At 40.1% G+C, this 15,237-nt stretch overlaps 2 protein-coding genes across 4 annotated transcripts; one reads left to right on the top strand and one right to left on the bottom strand.

Moving 5' to 3' along the window:
• The first annotated feature begins 1,352 nt into the window (after positions 1–1,352).
• LOC129108438 (hyaluronidase-5-like) lies at positions 1,353–8,158 on the top strand. 3 transcript variants are annotated; one of them, XM_054620247.1, is made up of 4 exons: positions 1,353–1,714; positions 5,651–6,611; positions 7,392–7,481; positions 7,584–8,158. In XM_054620247.1, the coding sequence occupies exons 2-4, from the start codon at positions 5,670–5,672 to the stop codon at positions 8,001–8,003; spliced, it is 1,452 nt and encodes a 483-aa protein (XP_054476222.1). In that variant the 5' UTR covers positions 1,353–1,714; positions 5,651–5,669; the 3' UTR covers positions 8,004–8,158. The 3 variants fall into 3 exon arrangements, with proteins under 3 accessions (XP_054476222.1, XP_054476225.1, XP_054476224.1); XM_054620250.1 differs by lacking the exon at positions 1,353–1,714 and adding an exon at positions 2,234–2,268; XM_054620249.1 differs by lacking the exon at positions 1,353–1,714 and adding an exon at positions 4,149–4,215.
• Positions 8,159–8,275: 117 nt separating this feature from the next.
• On the bottom strand, positions 8,276–14,289 carry LOC129108693 (low affinity immunoglobulin gamma Fc region receptor II-like). The gene is made up of 6 exons (XM_054620591.1): positions 14,240–14,289; positions 13,296–13,334; positions 12,926–13,198; positions 10,589–10,828; positions 9,781–9,897; positions 8,276–9,266 (listed from the first exon to the last, which is right to left on the bottom strand). The coding sequence occupies exons 1-6, from the start codon at positions 14,268–14,270 to the stop codon at positions 9,169–9,171; spliced, it is 798 nt and encodes a 265-aa protein (XP_054476566.1). The 5' UTR covers positions 14,271–14,289; the 3' UTR covers positions 8,276–9,168.
• Between the last annotated feature and the right edge of the window lie 948 nt (positions 14,290–15,237).

The following is a 15,237-nucleotide window of genomic DNA, read 5'->3' as shown; positions in this document are numbered from 1 at the left end:
AAAAGGATTAGAATAAAGGCATGATAATGTCAGGTGTAAATTCAACCTGTACAGCATGACCACATTTTAAAACTAAATCATCAGGGTTAATCTAACTCCGCCTTTTTCATTCACTAAGATGACCACTAACTCAGCAAATGACGACGAAGTCAAACACAGACAATAGCTAACGTGCGTTTTTCCTTAACCTGGAATGCAGCCAATCAAGCCTAACCAAGTAGCAAACTGAAATCCAATCACAATGCAGAAACAATCAAGATAACAACAACGCATTTTAACATCATGTGTAAATGCAAAGTACAAATTAGATAAGGTATCCAGGAATAGATCACATTTTATTTCCTGTTCTCAATAGGGCCTTAAGGTTAGTACAATTTGGGGGTCAAAGTTCAACAAATTTGAACTTCTCTTGCACCACAACACCACACACAATAAACAATAATGGAAGTTATTGTTAATTTAATGCAACAACGACTCGATAGAAGGATTATGAGACAATAGGCCCCTGGACAGAGACATGTGAAGACCCTACCAACATTAGCCTTTTGGTAATTGTTTTGATTTCTTTTGTAGTTTCTTTGTCGCACTCTGTGGTTACTTTATGTCTCTTTGTGGTTGTTGTGTGTCTCTGAGGTCATTTTTTTGTCTCTTTGTAGTAATTCTGATTCTCTTTGTGGTTGTTTTGTGTCTCTTTGCAGTCAGTATTAGGGTCCTTGTAGCTAGTTTATTTCACTTGTAGTAATATTGTGTCTTTGTAGTCACTTTGTGGTTGTTTTGTGTCTTTTTGTGGTTGTTTTGTGTCTTTTTGTGGTCATTCTGTTTGTTTTTGAAGTAGTTTGGATTGTCTGTGTCTCTTTGCAGCTGTTTTGAGTATATCCCAGTTGTTTTGGTGTCTTTTGTAGTCTTTTTGTCATTCTGGTTTATGTACCTTTCTCTTTAAGTGAAACTTTGTAGGTGAAGTCCAGGGGTGGAACCCTGACAGTTTGGGCCCCAGGGTCTTCTCCAGTAGGCTCGGCCACTAATTCATCTTTGCTAGAAACCCATAAGGTCAGTTAGTTTAGGACACATCTCTTTACATTTTTCTGATCACATGACAGAAAATCCACACTCTGGACTGTTGCTCCCCATTTAAACAGTCTAAAAAGAATGGAAAAATGACTCCCAATAATTACTTGTGTTTATCAGAATTGATGATTTTGTGTAAATCTCCAACTGAAAATCGGTTTCACTTTGATCTGTGATAGGAATCCAACAAGCTTCTTCTTCAAGTGAGTCATCACTGATGTTGAAACTTGGTGGATTTCCTTCAGCTCAGTACATTTCCAGCCACCGTTGACCAAGTTGAAAAACTCTCACTGAATTCCATGCGTGTCATGACAGAGGCCTCTGATGTGAGCGTCCGTGTGTCACATTGTCTTCATCCTGGAGCTTCCTCAGATATCTTCCTACCAGGCAGGGAAGGAAGGACGGAACACGTCCTTGGCCAGGAACACATCAGGATATCCTCATAAAAAAGCACCCCGGGCCCTTTCTGCGCTGACAAGATTCCACAAGTGTTCTGCCTGTAATTGAAGCTCCTGCTACAGCTTATTTAAAGAGGAGCTACTTAGACTCCCAGAGGAGAGCGAGTTTAGCATCTATGACTTACAGGTAATAATTTCACGACTCACCAAGCGTGCACTGTGGACGGCAGGAAGTTGGACCCCCGGAGCAGGTTGGTTTGCTTTGTTAAAGATGGCTTATTTTAACTGTCTAATTTGGGTTCAAAGGTTTATTGGTGTTTTTCCAAACCCGATCATTACAGGGGTCGAGTTCCCAAACAACTGCGACATCCTTTTTACCTGCAACACAAAGACACAGAGCTTATGATTCGTTAAGTTTTTATGGGAATCATAAAACTGCCAGGCTGTAACCTGCCTCGCGAACAAGACACTGCAGCTACGAATCGGATCTTGAAACCTCGTAAAGACATAACAGGTTTTTAGTTTCATTGCAGTGATACAACGACATTTTGTTTTGGTAGCTCTCAGTTAGCCAGCAACAGTGAATAATAATAATAATAATGATAATAACAATATACAAGATAAAAATATACAAAAGGAACAAAAACATTACTATGTACAGCAAGTGAGTATTTAAAATGTGTGCAAACAGTGCAGTGTAAACATTTGTTTTGGCAGTGCAAACAGTATAAAGTGTTCCAGGGTATTTTTCAGCAGCTTGGTGGGGGGTTGGTGCTAGCCGTTTAGGACTGAGTTGCAGCTACAGGTGTGTGTGTGTGTGTGTGTGTGTGTGTGTGTGTGTGTGTGTGTGTGTGTGTGTGTGTGTGTGTGTGTGTGTGTGTGTGTGTGTGTGTGTGTGTGTCACAGCTCTGGGGAAGAAGCTGTTCCTCAGTCTGTTTGTGCGTGTTTTTATTGCTCTGTACCTTCTCCCCGATGGCAGGGGGACAACGGACTGTGACCTGGGTGTTTTGGGTCCTTGCTGATGTTGCTAGCCTTCTCGTGTAGACGGCTAGCATGTACTGTGTCCAGAGTCGGGAGCTTGGTTCCTACGATCCTCTGCGCTGTTTTAACTACCTGGGCCAAGTCTCTCCGGTTCTCTGCTGTGCAGCTGGTGTACCACAGGGTGGCGCAGTGGCAGAGAATTGTCTCTATGGTGCTCCTGTAAAAATTGACTAAGAAGAAGAGCCTCTTTTGGGCTTTCTTCACCAGGTGGGAGGTGTTAAGGGCCCATGTCAAATCCTTTGTGATGGGATTCCTGGTTCTCCTGAAATCCACGATGATCTCTTTGGTTTTTGTAGTGTTAAGAACCAGGTTATTGTCAGTACACCACTCAACCAGATGTTGTACCTCCTCTCTATAGTGCGCCTCCTTGTCGTCTGATATCAGTCCTACTATAGTGGTGTCATCAGCGAACTTCACTATAATGTTAGAGGAGTGGATGGGTGTGCAGTCATGGGTGTGAAGGGTGAAAAGGGCAGGACTGAGCACACAGCCCTGCTCCTGTGTTCAGGGTGAGGGTGGAGGATGAGGGTGGAGGATGTGCGATTGCCCATTCTGACGGTTTGTGGTCTGTTTGTGAGGAAGTCCATAATCCATGAGCAGAGTGTAGTGGGTAATCCAAGGTTATTGAGTTTGTTTACCAGTTTATGGGGGACTAAATAGCATCCTGGCGTAAGTGTTTGGATGCTCCAGATGGGACAGGATGTATGAAGTGCTATTGAGACAAACTGGTGGCTGTCCAGATCAGTGGGGATGTTGGCCTTGATGTGGGATAGTACAAGTCTCTCAAAGCACTTCATCGCAATTGATGTCAGGGCTATTGGCCGATAGCCATTGAGACCTCGTAAATACACTGAAGGTAACACGGTGCAGTGTTTAAAACTATCAAGTCAATGGTTTTTACAGTGAGCACTGGGCTTTACAAGTCCAAGTCCATGCAGCAGGTCACTGACAATGTAATCAATAAATCAGTACAGATAGTTGAACAGATAACCTCGTGAAAATGCTGGAAAGTGCAGATGACTGTTTTTTCTCGGACCAAAGATATGACTATGGAGGCTTGTAGACAGCGAACTATAATTAGAAAGTCAATTCATAGTGTCTGAAGTGTCTGCTTTCAGTTTGTTCTTTTTTTATTTTAACTGACCCTTCCCGACTGTTATTGATATTGAGACAAATTCCACAGCACATATCATAGATACATCAATGTCAGCACAGATGCTGGCCAATGAGGAATATTGAGTAATACATTGATATGCATGTATGTATATTATAATTTGATCTATTTATCAATCATCTGTTTGCCTGCCTGAGTCAAAGCACAGTTCTTTTGTAAAAAACATATATTCAAATAATAAACATAAAAAATAATTTGGTAAATAAGCAAAAAGAAGATTAAAATGGCAAATCATGTAGTCATGTTAATAATATCAAAGGAAAAGTTGAACACACAAGTTAAAATATTCAATTATTTGCCCTCTTGTCAAAAGGTTACATGTTTGTGGTATTAATCTCATTGTGAAACTCTTAAGGGGACTAAATATACTTAAAGCTGCACTAATCCATATTTTAGTGCTTTGATTAAGAGGCTCACCGTCTGAGAGGGAAGTGAAGGTGTTGTTGACATTTCACTCTGATTTGTTGCAGCTTTGAACAAAGAACGACAGAGATAATAACTGAATCTGCTGAAGTTTCATTCCTCAACAATTACTGAGTGAGTCCTTTGTCTTCAGGATATTAAAACACAACATTCACAGCTGTCATGAGAAACTTTCCAACTCCATGTTTTAACTTGAACTGAAGGTCCCTCTCATCTGCTGTGCTGAAAACAAAATAAATATGTGGGTAACTTAGAGCCCTGAAACTGAAAAACTATAGTAAAGGGTATTCCACAAATAAAAAATAGAACTGAATACATCAGTTTCTGAGGCACATGACACATAAAGGTGGATGACAAAGCCACTAATTCTTACAAATCCCCAAACAAGGTGTGGTGCATCAGTGACTTAACGAGTCTCACACACACACACACACACACACACACACACACACACACACACACACACACACACACACACACACACACACACACACACACACACACACACACACACACACACACACACACACACACACACACACACACACCCTGATCTACAATCAAAAAGACTCCAAGACAATTACGTCTGCTAAAAACTTTACTTTAACTTTTTCAATCAATATAATTGTGAATACAGGAATTCTAATATATATATTTTTTATGATCAGCTGACAAACACGGATGATTTTTAAATCTTTCTGCAGGAAAAAAACTTGGACCCACTTAGAATGTTTATTTTTAAAAAACACACTTATCTATTTTCAATATTATATAGTAAAATGTACATGCAATTTCAGTTTGAGAATTAAGATAATGGTGACCTTTGGTATCTCAGAATCAGTTTTAAAATCAAACCAAGCTCTCTCTAAATGTACACAACCAAGACTTGTTTTTAATCAGCAAGATTTTTTACAATAAGTTTTTATAGGAAAACCTTCAATCTGACCTTCAGAATTCTGAATAGCTTCAGACGATCATAGGAAAATCCTCAGGTTCACTTTTTCTGGTGTTTAAGTTGAGATCTGAGGTTGATACAGCAACATATTCTACTTTATTCTACTCTGCTTTGTGTTGGTGACAGAATGCAACATTTAAAAATGTATAATCATAAAAATAGAGATTAGTTATGAGGCCCTACTGCTTTCTTTTGAACTGGGACATTTTTATTTCTGTAATTCCTGTTGTTGAACCAGGTAAGTTTTAGAAAAGGGTTGCAGTCGAATAGTATAACCTCTTCTCCTTGACCTTGACAGAAAACGTCACAAGGTCAATGAAAGGTTTGAAGGAGAAGTCCGAAGGACGATGACTGCCGCGCTCAAAGAATCTGTGTAAAACAAAAATTGACGGCTGAATGGTGCCATTTAAATGTTCATTCAGCAACGAATTGTGTTACGACATTCACCTCCTTTTTTATTGTAATTTTTTTTTTTCCTTTTGGTGAAGTACAGTGAGATTTAAAATTGTGTTCACCTCTGAGCAAAACTAGATAATTTAAGAGTTGCAGGAACTCATTCCGACCTCCTAATTCTCTGTTTCCTTTCCCTCACAGGTCGGATTACAGTTTCAAAATGATCCAACTCAACTTGCTCGATGACAAACGTTTCTTTCCCACCTTCATCACCACATTGACCCTCCTCTGCTCAGTCCGAGCCCTACCGAGGACGGACCCTCCGCTCCATAAGGGCCATCCCTTCATGCTCCTCTGGAACGCCCCGACCGAGCTCTGCCGCATCCACTTCAACATGCCGCTCGACCTCTCCTACTTCCACCTGGTCAGCAGCACGCTGAAGACGGCGACCAACCAGAGCATCTCCATATTCTACACCGATCGCTTCGGACTATTCCCCTACGTGGACGAAGACACCGGCGAGATGTACGAAGAGGGCCTGCCGCAGCTGATTGACCTGCAGGAGCACCACGACCACGCCGAGGACGACATCGAGCACTACATCCCCGGTGATCAGCGAGGCCTCGCTGTGCTGGACTTCGAGGAGTGGAGGCCGCAGTGGGTCCGGAACTGGGGCAGCAAGGACATATACAGACAGATTTCCATCGAGACGGTCCAGAAGAAGAACGCGTCGCTGACAGAAGACGAAGCGGAGGACCGGGCGAAGATCGTGTTCGAACGCGGCGCCAAGAGGTACTTCCTCCGGTCCATCCGCCTCGGCAAGGCGCTGAGGCCCAACCGGCTCTGGGGCTACTACCTTTACCCCGACTGCTACAACTACGACTACAACAAGGACATGGCGGGCTTCACCGGAGAGTGCCCCGCCATCGAGAAGGAAAGGAACAACGAACTGATGTGGCTCTGGAAAGAGTCCACGGCGCTCTTTCCCTCCATCTACCTGGAGCTGTTGCTCAGGGACTCTCGTCAGGCCAGGCAGTTTGTCCGGCATCGCATCCAGGAGGCCATGAGGGTGTCGACACTCCCCAACAGCTCCTACTCCATCCCCATCTACGCCTACATCCGCCCCGTCTACAAGGACAGCACCGACGACTACATGTCAGAGGTCAGACACACCTGTGATTGGTGACACACCTTTTTTAGCAGTTTGATCGTGGGTTCATTTGTGTTTATTAGCGTCACTTGTGAATAAGAACAAGAGGCTCCCTGCATGTAGACGACTTCAATCATGGCTGCAATAACTGCTTTTACTGCCTTGTTGTGGAAGTCCCAGATATCATGGGAAACTAAACGCAGTCTCTGGGTTCATAACATCATCCAGAGGCACCCTTGGAATTTCACAGAGTTGTGTTCACTGTTTCTAGCAAGTCATGCGTCGGCTTGTTTACTAAAGGTGGATGAATCCAAAATGAACAATATTGCTGTAATTTCATTGCAAAAAAATGAGCTTTTAGCGTTATTCCCGTCGGGTAAATTGCGGCCCTCTGCTTGATTAGGTATCTACTCCCATCCATTCACATCATTGCATTGACTAATCTCGTTGTGCACATTTGACACAATCTATGTTACGTACTATACATATGTAAGTTTAATACTGACCTCTGATTGGCTGGCAGGTGTCCTAATATATAGCTTGAGGTTTAATAAACTGCAAGTAACAATTACAGCAATACGGATGCTTCAGGCTCTGTTAACTGACTAATAGATTGTTATCAATAAATGGGTATTGTTTAGTGAAGTGGCTTTTTTTTGAGTTGTTATAAAGGTTTGCAGTTTTCATACGTTGGTTTCTCCTGATTTTGTTGTTCATCGATCAACACAACTATGTGGAAGCACCACTTCCTGCTTTACTCTGATTGGCTGGCTGTCTGTTTTTTTCCCGCAGTTTGATCTTGTGAACACCATCGGAGAAGCTGCGGCTCTCGGCGCCGCCGGCGTCGTTTCCTGGGGAGACATGAACGTCACGGAAACAGAGGTAGAAAGCGGCTTCACTCCGGGGTTTTTATGGGAACTTATTCAAATTTTTGCAACGTAACTCGACAACCGCCTACTGACTTTATATTCATTATCCCGATAGGACTCATGCTTTGATGCTCGACGCCACCTAGAGCAGGTCATGAACCCGTACGCCCTGAACGTCTCCACGGCAACGCGACTCTGCAGCCAGGCGCTCTGCCAGGGCCGGGGTCGCTGTGTGAGGAAGCGCTGGGACGAAGACGTCTTCCTCCACCTCGACCCGCGGCGTTACCGCATCGAGCAAAAGCGCAGCGGAGGCCCGCTGACCGTGAATGGCGGCCTCTCGCAGGAAGACGTCAACTGGTTCGACCGCAGCTTCGACTGCATGTGCTACGGCGAGGAGCCATGTCGATCGGTCCTGACGTTCAACGTCATCCACAGGGCCGTCATCACCACGGGGAATGGAGGCGCTCACAGGCCACGCCCCCTGCTGCTGGTGTCGATAGTGCTCAGTCTGAAGTATGTCGTGATGAGGATATAAGTTAATTGGCACAAACTTGATACTTGTGATTCAGGAGGTGTGTTTGTCGGCACGTAAATTATTCCAGACTATTCCACTGTTTTTAACCGCCTGTTTGTTTGTTATTTCTGACTGTTTTGTAACCTGCCTTTACATTAAAGATTATTTGAGTTTCACCACAGTTTCATTCACAGAACTTTCTTTTGGAATATGCACGTGAGATCAATTGAAATATATATTTTACATAACATAACATAAAAAAAAACACAACATAAAAATATTCCATTCAACACATTTCCATATTAATTTAATTGCAGCTTTTAGCTTCTGTTAAAGTCAAGACGTATTTTCAAGGCCAATACACAATAAAGACATATAAACGTTCATAAAAGGCAATTATACATAATGCAATACAAGAAAACCATAAAACTTAAAAATAAATAGAATAAAACCAATAAAGTCACCTTTTTTGTTTGTTTGGTGTAAATGAGCATATGTTAGCATGCTAACAACAGGCTAAACTACGACGTGAGCACGGTAAAAGGCAATCATCATCGAAATATAGGAGTAGAACGGACATGGAAACTGTTTACCGTGGTACTTTGACTAGTACATCATGTACATGATGTACATGATGTACATCATGTACTGATTACGTCAGTGGGGCTATAAAGTGTTGTCGCAGCTCCGGAGACAAAAGGCTGGCTAGTTAGCTATGACAAAGTTATCACTCATCTTTTGATAACAGTGCTTTTCTATGCTGTGACAAGAATGTGTAGATTAAACATTAGGTTTTTATATTTTACTAATTTGCACTGACTCTCTACGCTTCGTAACATTACAACTCCACTGCTCGCTTTGGCTGTTACTGCAAATATTCACCTCAGTGAGTCCACGACTTGCCGTAAGTCGGTTTAGTTTATACCAAAGTTTGCCCGCTACAACGGTTGCAATGGCAACGGTACAATAAAAAATGGTCGCCGCTCTGACTGTCCAGCTAAGTTGATTTGAGTGGTCCATTCTACTCATATTTTATTTCTATGGGAACCATGCTAAGTGCGGATTTTAGATAGAAGGATTGACAGTGAAGCATGAGCCTTAAGACACTTGGTTCATATAACGTGCTGATATGAAACATTCATCTAAATTGTGCAGCTTCAACATAAATACAACCAATGCCTCCTCCTCAGAAATCATGCACAGTGGTGTAATAAAGCTCTTCAGCAACTCTCTGACCGCCTTCAACTCCCGGGTCCATCTCCATGGAGACGGCCTGTTTATTTCCTGTGGACAGGGGTAAGAAGCATAGATTGTGTAAGGGATTTGAACTTTGCTGCTGCACTCCCTTTTACCAAAATGTTGTTTTCTTCCCGTAAACATGACAGGGATGAAAGATGGCTGCCAGACAGAGTGACATTTGGTTCCAATTTCATTTGAAGCAGGACAGTAACATCCTGCTTTAGTCTAAAGTTTTCTCCTGAAGTGAAGAAAGTGAAGGTTTCCCATTATTAAAATGCAGAAGCTGGTGCAAAAAAATAAACTGCCAACTTATCCAAGCTGACTTTTAACTTGAAAAGCTAAAAAATGTATTTTAATTGTAAAGCATAATCAATCTTATGATATTTATTGTCTTTGGGGGCCTTTGGATTTTATTTTCAGCCGTCCTTTTGTTACTTAGCAGAAGACCAGAGGGTTTAAATTACAATCCATCACATATTTGTTTAATACTGAAGGTTTGTGGTAATGTGTAGCTGAATAGTGTATGTGTTTGTGTGTGTGAGTGTGTGTGTGGGCTCACCTCTCCGCCTGCTGCAGCAGATACGCACCATCAGGACGGTGGAGATGCAGTAAAGGCAGATGACCACTAGATGGGAGAGCAGCCCGGCCACAGACAGATGATGAGGAGGAGGAGGATCTGGAGAGGAAACCAGGAGTCTTAACAGCAGTACAGTGTGTCTTTTAATTATGAAATGATCTCATTGTGTTGCAATCACTCCACTACAGCTCAGCAAGAAACACAAAAGAGGGAACTTGAAGCATTAAAGCTTCTGTATCTTTGAAAGATATCCACTAGATTTTGCTCGATTTCATTCTGCATCAGCCTCAAATCAACCCTCATATCAACTTTTTAATACTTTTTTGTACGGACAGAGGACTGTGGATTGTGTCCATCATCACCTTTTTTGCAAGTTCATAATAAAATGGATCCTCTGTATGAACAGGATCCATAGTTATAATCTATCAGCACCTGACTATTGTTTTAAATCGAGGTAAAATACTGGGAAATGTTTGTTGTTCTCATTTTCCTACTTGATCATGACATTGTAAGGCAAAACCAAAAAACGACATTATTTGTAGATATTCAACCAAAAATATTTTGTATGTTATCAATGGAAGCCCATCCACCACTGTGATGAAAAAAAAGTCCATTATAATGAGAAACTTACTAACTAAATATCTCATAAATCTCACATTATGTGTTTCTTGTGGACAGTGAAACTTTGATTCAGTCAGATCCATTGGACATTTGGCCCAGATTAGTTCATACCACAACTTTAATATAACTGTTATATTATAAACAGAAGAGTGAATGTTGGCGTCCTCACCTGTAACACTCAACCAGGTCCTGTAGGACCAAGACAAACCAGTAGAACACCAGTAGAGACCTTCATGAGAGTGCTGCACATCACTGATGGTTAACTCTCCTGAGAGTCCATGACCAATGTAGCTCTCATTGCTGTAGAAAAACACTGTTTGTGTGGAACTCGCTCTGCTTTTACAGCGCAGAGTGACATCACTTCCTACAATCACAGGAAGTTCAGGCAACTCCAGAAACACAGAAGCACCTGAAAGAGAAAACAAAGACCAGAGCCATAAACAGACATAGTGAGTAGAAGTAGACCAGAGCCATATACAAACATAGTGAGTAGAAGTAGACCAGAGCCATATACAAACATAGTTAGTAGAAGTAGACCAGAGCCATATACAAACATAGTTAGTAGAAGTAGAGCAGAGCCATATACAGACATAGTGAGTAGGAGTAGATCAGAGCCATATACAAACATAGTTAGTAGAAGTAGAGCAGAGCCATATACAGACAGAGTTAGTAGAAGTAGACCAGAGCCATATACAGACATAGTTAGTAGAAGTAGACCAGAGCCATATACAGACATAGTTAGTAGAAGTAGACCAGAGCCATATACAAACATAGTTAGTAGAATTAGACCAGAGCCATATACAAACAGAGTTAGTTGAATTAGACCAGAGCCATATATAGACATAGTTAGTTAAATTATACAAGACTCATATACAGACAAAGTTAGTTAAGTTAGTAAAGGTATACCAGAGTCATATACAGACAGAGTTAGTAGAAGTAGACCAGAGCCATATACAAACATAGTTAGTAGAAGTAGAGCAGAGCCATATACAGACATAGTTAGTAGAAGTAGACCAGAGCCATATACAAACATAGTTAGTAGAAGTAGACCAGAGCCATATACAAACATAGTTAGTAGAAGTAGACCAGAGCCATATACAGACAGAGTTAGTAGAAGTAGACCAGAGCCATATACAGACATAGTGAGTAGGAGTAGACCAGAGCCATATACAAACATAGTGAGTAGAAGTAGACCAGAGCCATAAACAGACAGAGTTAGTAGAAGTAGACCAGAGCCATATACAGACATAGTTAGTAGAAGTAGACCAGAGCCATATACAAACATAGTTAGTAGAAGTAGAGCAGAGCCATATACAAACATAGTGAGTAGAAGTAGAGCAGAGCCATATACAAACATAGTGAGTAGAAGTAGAGCAGAGCCATATACAAACATAGTGAGTAGAAGTAGAGCAGAGCCATATACAAACATAGTTAGTAGAAGTAGACCAGAGCCATATACAGACATAGTTAGTAGAAGTAGACCAGAGCCATATACAAACATAGTGAGTAGAAGTAGACCAGAGCCATATACAGACAGAGTTAGTAGAAGTAGACCAGAGCCATATACAAACATAGTTAGTTGAATTAGACCAGAGCCATTTATAGACATAGTTAGTTAAATGATACAAGACTCATATACAGACAAAGTTAGTTAAGTTAGTAAAGGTATACCAGAGTCATATACAGACAGAGTTAGTTAAATTATACCAGAGTCATATACAGACAAAGTTAGTCTAATAAGACCAGAGTCATATATAGACAGAGTTAGTTAAATTTTACAAGAGCCATATACAGACAGAGTAAGTTTAATTAGACCAGAGTCATATAAAGCCAGAGTTAGTCCAATTAAAGCAGAGCCATATACAGACAGAGTTGATTCAAATTTGATCATAGCTATATACAGACATTATTAGTTGAATTAGACCAGAGCCATATACAGATATAGTTAGTAAACCAGAGTGATATTAAGACAGAGTTTGTTAAATTATACCAGAATAATACACGGACAGAGGTATTCAAATTAGACAAGAGTGGTACACAGACAGTTAGTTAAATTAGACTAGAGCCATATACAGACAGAGTTAGTCTAAAATGCCTGAGTCATACACGGACAGAGTTAGTCCAAATAGGCCAGAGCCATATACAGACAGAGTTAGTCTAATAAGACCAGAGTCATAAAATAGAAAGAGTTAGTAAAATGATACCAGAGCCATATACAGACAGAGTTAGTCTAATAAGATCAGAGTCATATACGGATAGAGTAAGTTGTTAGACCAGAGCCATATACAGACAGAGTAAGTCCAATTATAACAAGAGTGATATTAAGACAGAGTTTGTTAAATTATACAAGAGGCATATAGACAGAATTGGTCCAAATAGGCCAGAGTCATACACAGAGAGAGTTAGTAAATTATACCAGAGCCATATACAGACAGAGTTACTCCATGAGAACAATACAAACACAGGTACAGACACCAGGAAGGATGGAACAGTTAGTTTTCCGTACTAGAAACACTGATGTTGACCCGGGCGCTCCTCTGTCCAGCTCCGGTCTCACACCAGTAAACCCCACTGTCTGATGAGACCAGATTTGGAACAATGCAGGAGGAACCATTCAATCCCCCAAAGTCTTGTCTAACACCATCACACGTCTGTGTCTGTCCTCGTGTCGTCCTCTTCACCGTCCATCCGTCCGGTGTCCGTCCATCTTCAACGCAACTCAGAGAGACAGAGTCTTTCCTCAAGAAGAGCTCACGGTGTGGACTGACACTCAGAGAGACTGGAGGACGGAACAGGTAAGTGTTGAAAAACATCTTTAGTTATTGTTTAAATGAAATATGTGGATAGACAGACAGAGGAAAAGTAGTTTTTATCACCTGCAGAAACAGTCATTCCAAACAGCAGCACAGCCAGGCCTGCAACGGGAACACGGGGTTACTTATCTGAGACCAGGCCAGACCTTTCGGCCGGTGGACTTCCTCTACTGAACTACATTATGAAAGTTTGGACAATTCAAAGTGTCTTGTGTCAAGAGCGAAAAAAGGGAACAACACATGGAAGGAGAAATACTAGAATAGAATGGACTTCCTGCTCTCTTCTGAAACATGAAAGAGAAAGTACATTAAAATAAGAAAACGTTGCTGATGATTGTTTACATTACTGAAAATCAAATTAATTAGATTTAGACTTGGTTTCTGACACTGACACTGACTAGTTAGTGATCGCAATTCACCTTTAAATGACTATTTACTATTTACTGACTAGTTACTGTTTACTGTTACTTTTAAATGACTATTTACTATTTACTGACTAGTAACTGTTTACTGTTACCTTTAAATGACTAGTTACTATTTACTGACTGTTACCTTTAAATGACTAGTTACTATTTACTGACTAGTTACTGTTTACTGTTACCTTTAAATGACTAGTTACTATTTACTGACTAGTTACTGTTTACTGTCATCGTTCATTCACAATACAGACTTGTTTCTGTTCAATGTCTTCATGTAACCCAGATAACAGAATAGTTACAGTTAGATTACTAGTAACTGTTTCATGATAAATTACAGTTCAATGACTAGTTACTGTTTAACTTTCACTGACAACTTACTATGAATGACTAGTTTCTGTTAGCTGTTTTTAACCCACAACACAGACTTGTTACTGTTCAATGTCATCATGTTACCCATAACACTACATAGTTAAAGTTCAATAACTGATTACTGTTTCATGATAAGTTACAGATCAATGACTAGTTACTGTTTAATGACTAGCTTCTTTCTATGTCACCATGTAACCATTAAACTGATATCTGACTCACCGAGGACCAGAGAGACAGACGAAGCCTTCATGTTGTTTGACGTTTTTGTGTCGCTGAACATTTAATACTCACCAAAGTTACAAAGTTACATCACTGCCTCAAACCACAACTTCTGCTTTTTCTTCAACCAGGGGAGGATCCGTCAGAAGATGATCTATATATATATATATATATATATATATATATATAGTTACAATGTCATCTCTCTGCCTTTTTTTACACTGTTATTGCTTTTATTGTTTCTATCTTTACCAGTTGCCTTTGAGTACCTTTTAAAGCGCTATAAAATAAAATCTATTATTATTAATATATATATATAGACATGTATAAACATCATATATACACATGTATATATATATATATATATAACTACTAATATATATATACTATATATATATATACTAATATATATATATATATATTTATATATATATTAGTAGTTACTAAAAAAGTGAACATAATCATTTAGCAGATTGGCCCATTTCAGAATAATTTATATTATTTAATTGTATTATAAAGTAATGTGTTCATCACTTTAATGTTGTAGCTGGTAAAAGTGGATTTAAATGAATTACTCTATATAGTGCTGGGTAGCTAAAACTATTATATTACATACATATTTTTAAATAATGTGGAGTAAAAAGTACATTATTTGAAGTTAAAGTATGAATGGCTAAATGGGAAATACTCAAATCCAAAAATATATATATATTTTTGAATGTATTAAGAACTTTAGTGAATGTACTTATTTACTGGCTATAATATACTTCAGCTGTGCAGCAGTCTAACAGTCTGAGCTGCAGGTTTTTGTCCTGTAGGGGGAGCCAGGGTTCAGTCCATCAACTCTGCAGATTCACTGATTTTATGATGTGTCAACTGAACCACAGATACTAAACACACAGAAGACAGGAAAACACTGATACTACTACTAACGATGCACTGGACTGAATTTCAAAATATGCAATTTATTGAAATATTATTTTTTTTACAATCAGTAG

Source organism: Anoplopoma fimbria, chromosome 19 (genome assembly GCF_027596085.1).
Source record: "Anoplopoma fimbria isolate UVic2021 breed Golden Eagle Sablefish chromosome 19, Afim_UVic_2022, whole genome shotgun sequence".
Lineage (NCBI taxonomy): Eukaryota > Metazoa > Chordata > Actinopteri > Perciformes > Anoplopomatidae > Anoplopoma > Anoplopoma fimbria.
This window is presented reverse-complemented; position numbering and strand designations above follow the sequence as displayed.

What these genes read in the sequence shown, in the direction of transcription:
- LOC129108438 (XM_054620247.1), top strand. Translation starts at nt 5,670, where the DNA reads ATGATCCAACTCAACTTGCTCGATGACAAACGTTTCTTTCCCACCTTC. An exon ending in CCGACGACTACATGTCAGAG is followed by an intron (nt 6,612 to 7,391) that starts GTCAGACACACC and finishes TTTTTCCCGCAG; the next exon opens with TTTGATCTTGTGAACACCAT. An exon ending in TGAACGTCACGGAAACAGAG is followed by an intron (nt 7,482 to 7,583) that starts GTAGAAAGCGGC and finishes TTATCCCGATAG; the next exon opens with GACTCATGCTTTGATGCTCG.
- LOC129108693 (XM_054620591.1), bottom strand. Translation starts at nt 14,270, where the DNA reads ATGAAGGCTTCGTCTGTCTCTCTGGTCCTCG. An exon ending in TGGAATGACTGTTTCTGCAG is followed by an intron (nt 13,199 to 13,295) that starts GTGATAAAAACT and finishes TCCGTCCTCCAG; the next exon opens with TCTCTCTGAGTGTCAGTCCA. An exon ending in GACCTGGTTGAGTGTTACAG is followed by an intron (nt 9,898 to 10,588) that starts GTGAGGACGCCA and finishes TTTCCTCTCCAG; the next exon opens with ATCCTCCTCCTCCTCATCAT.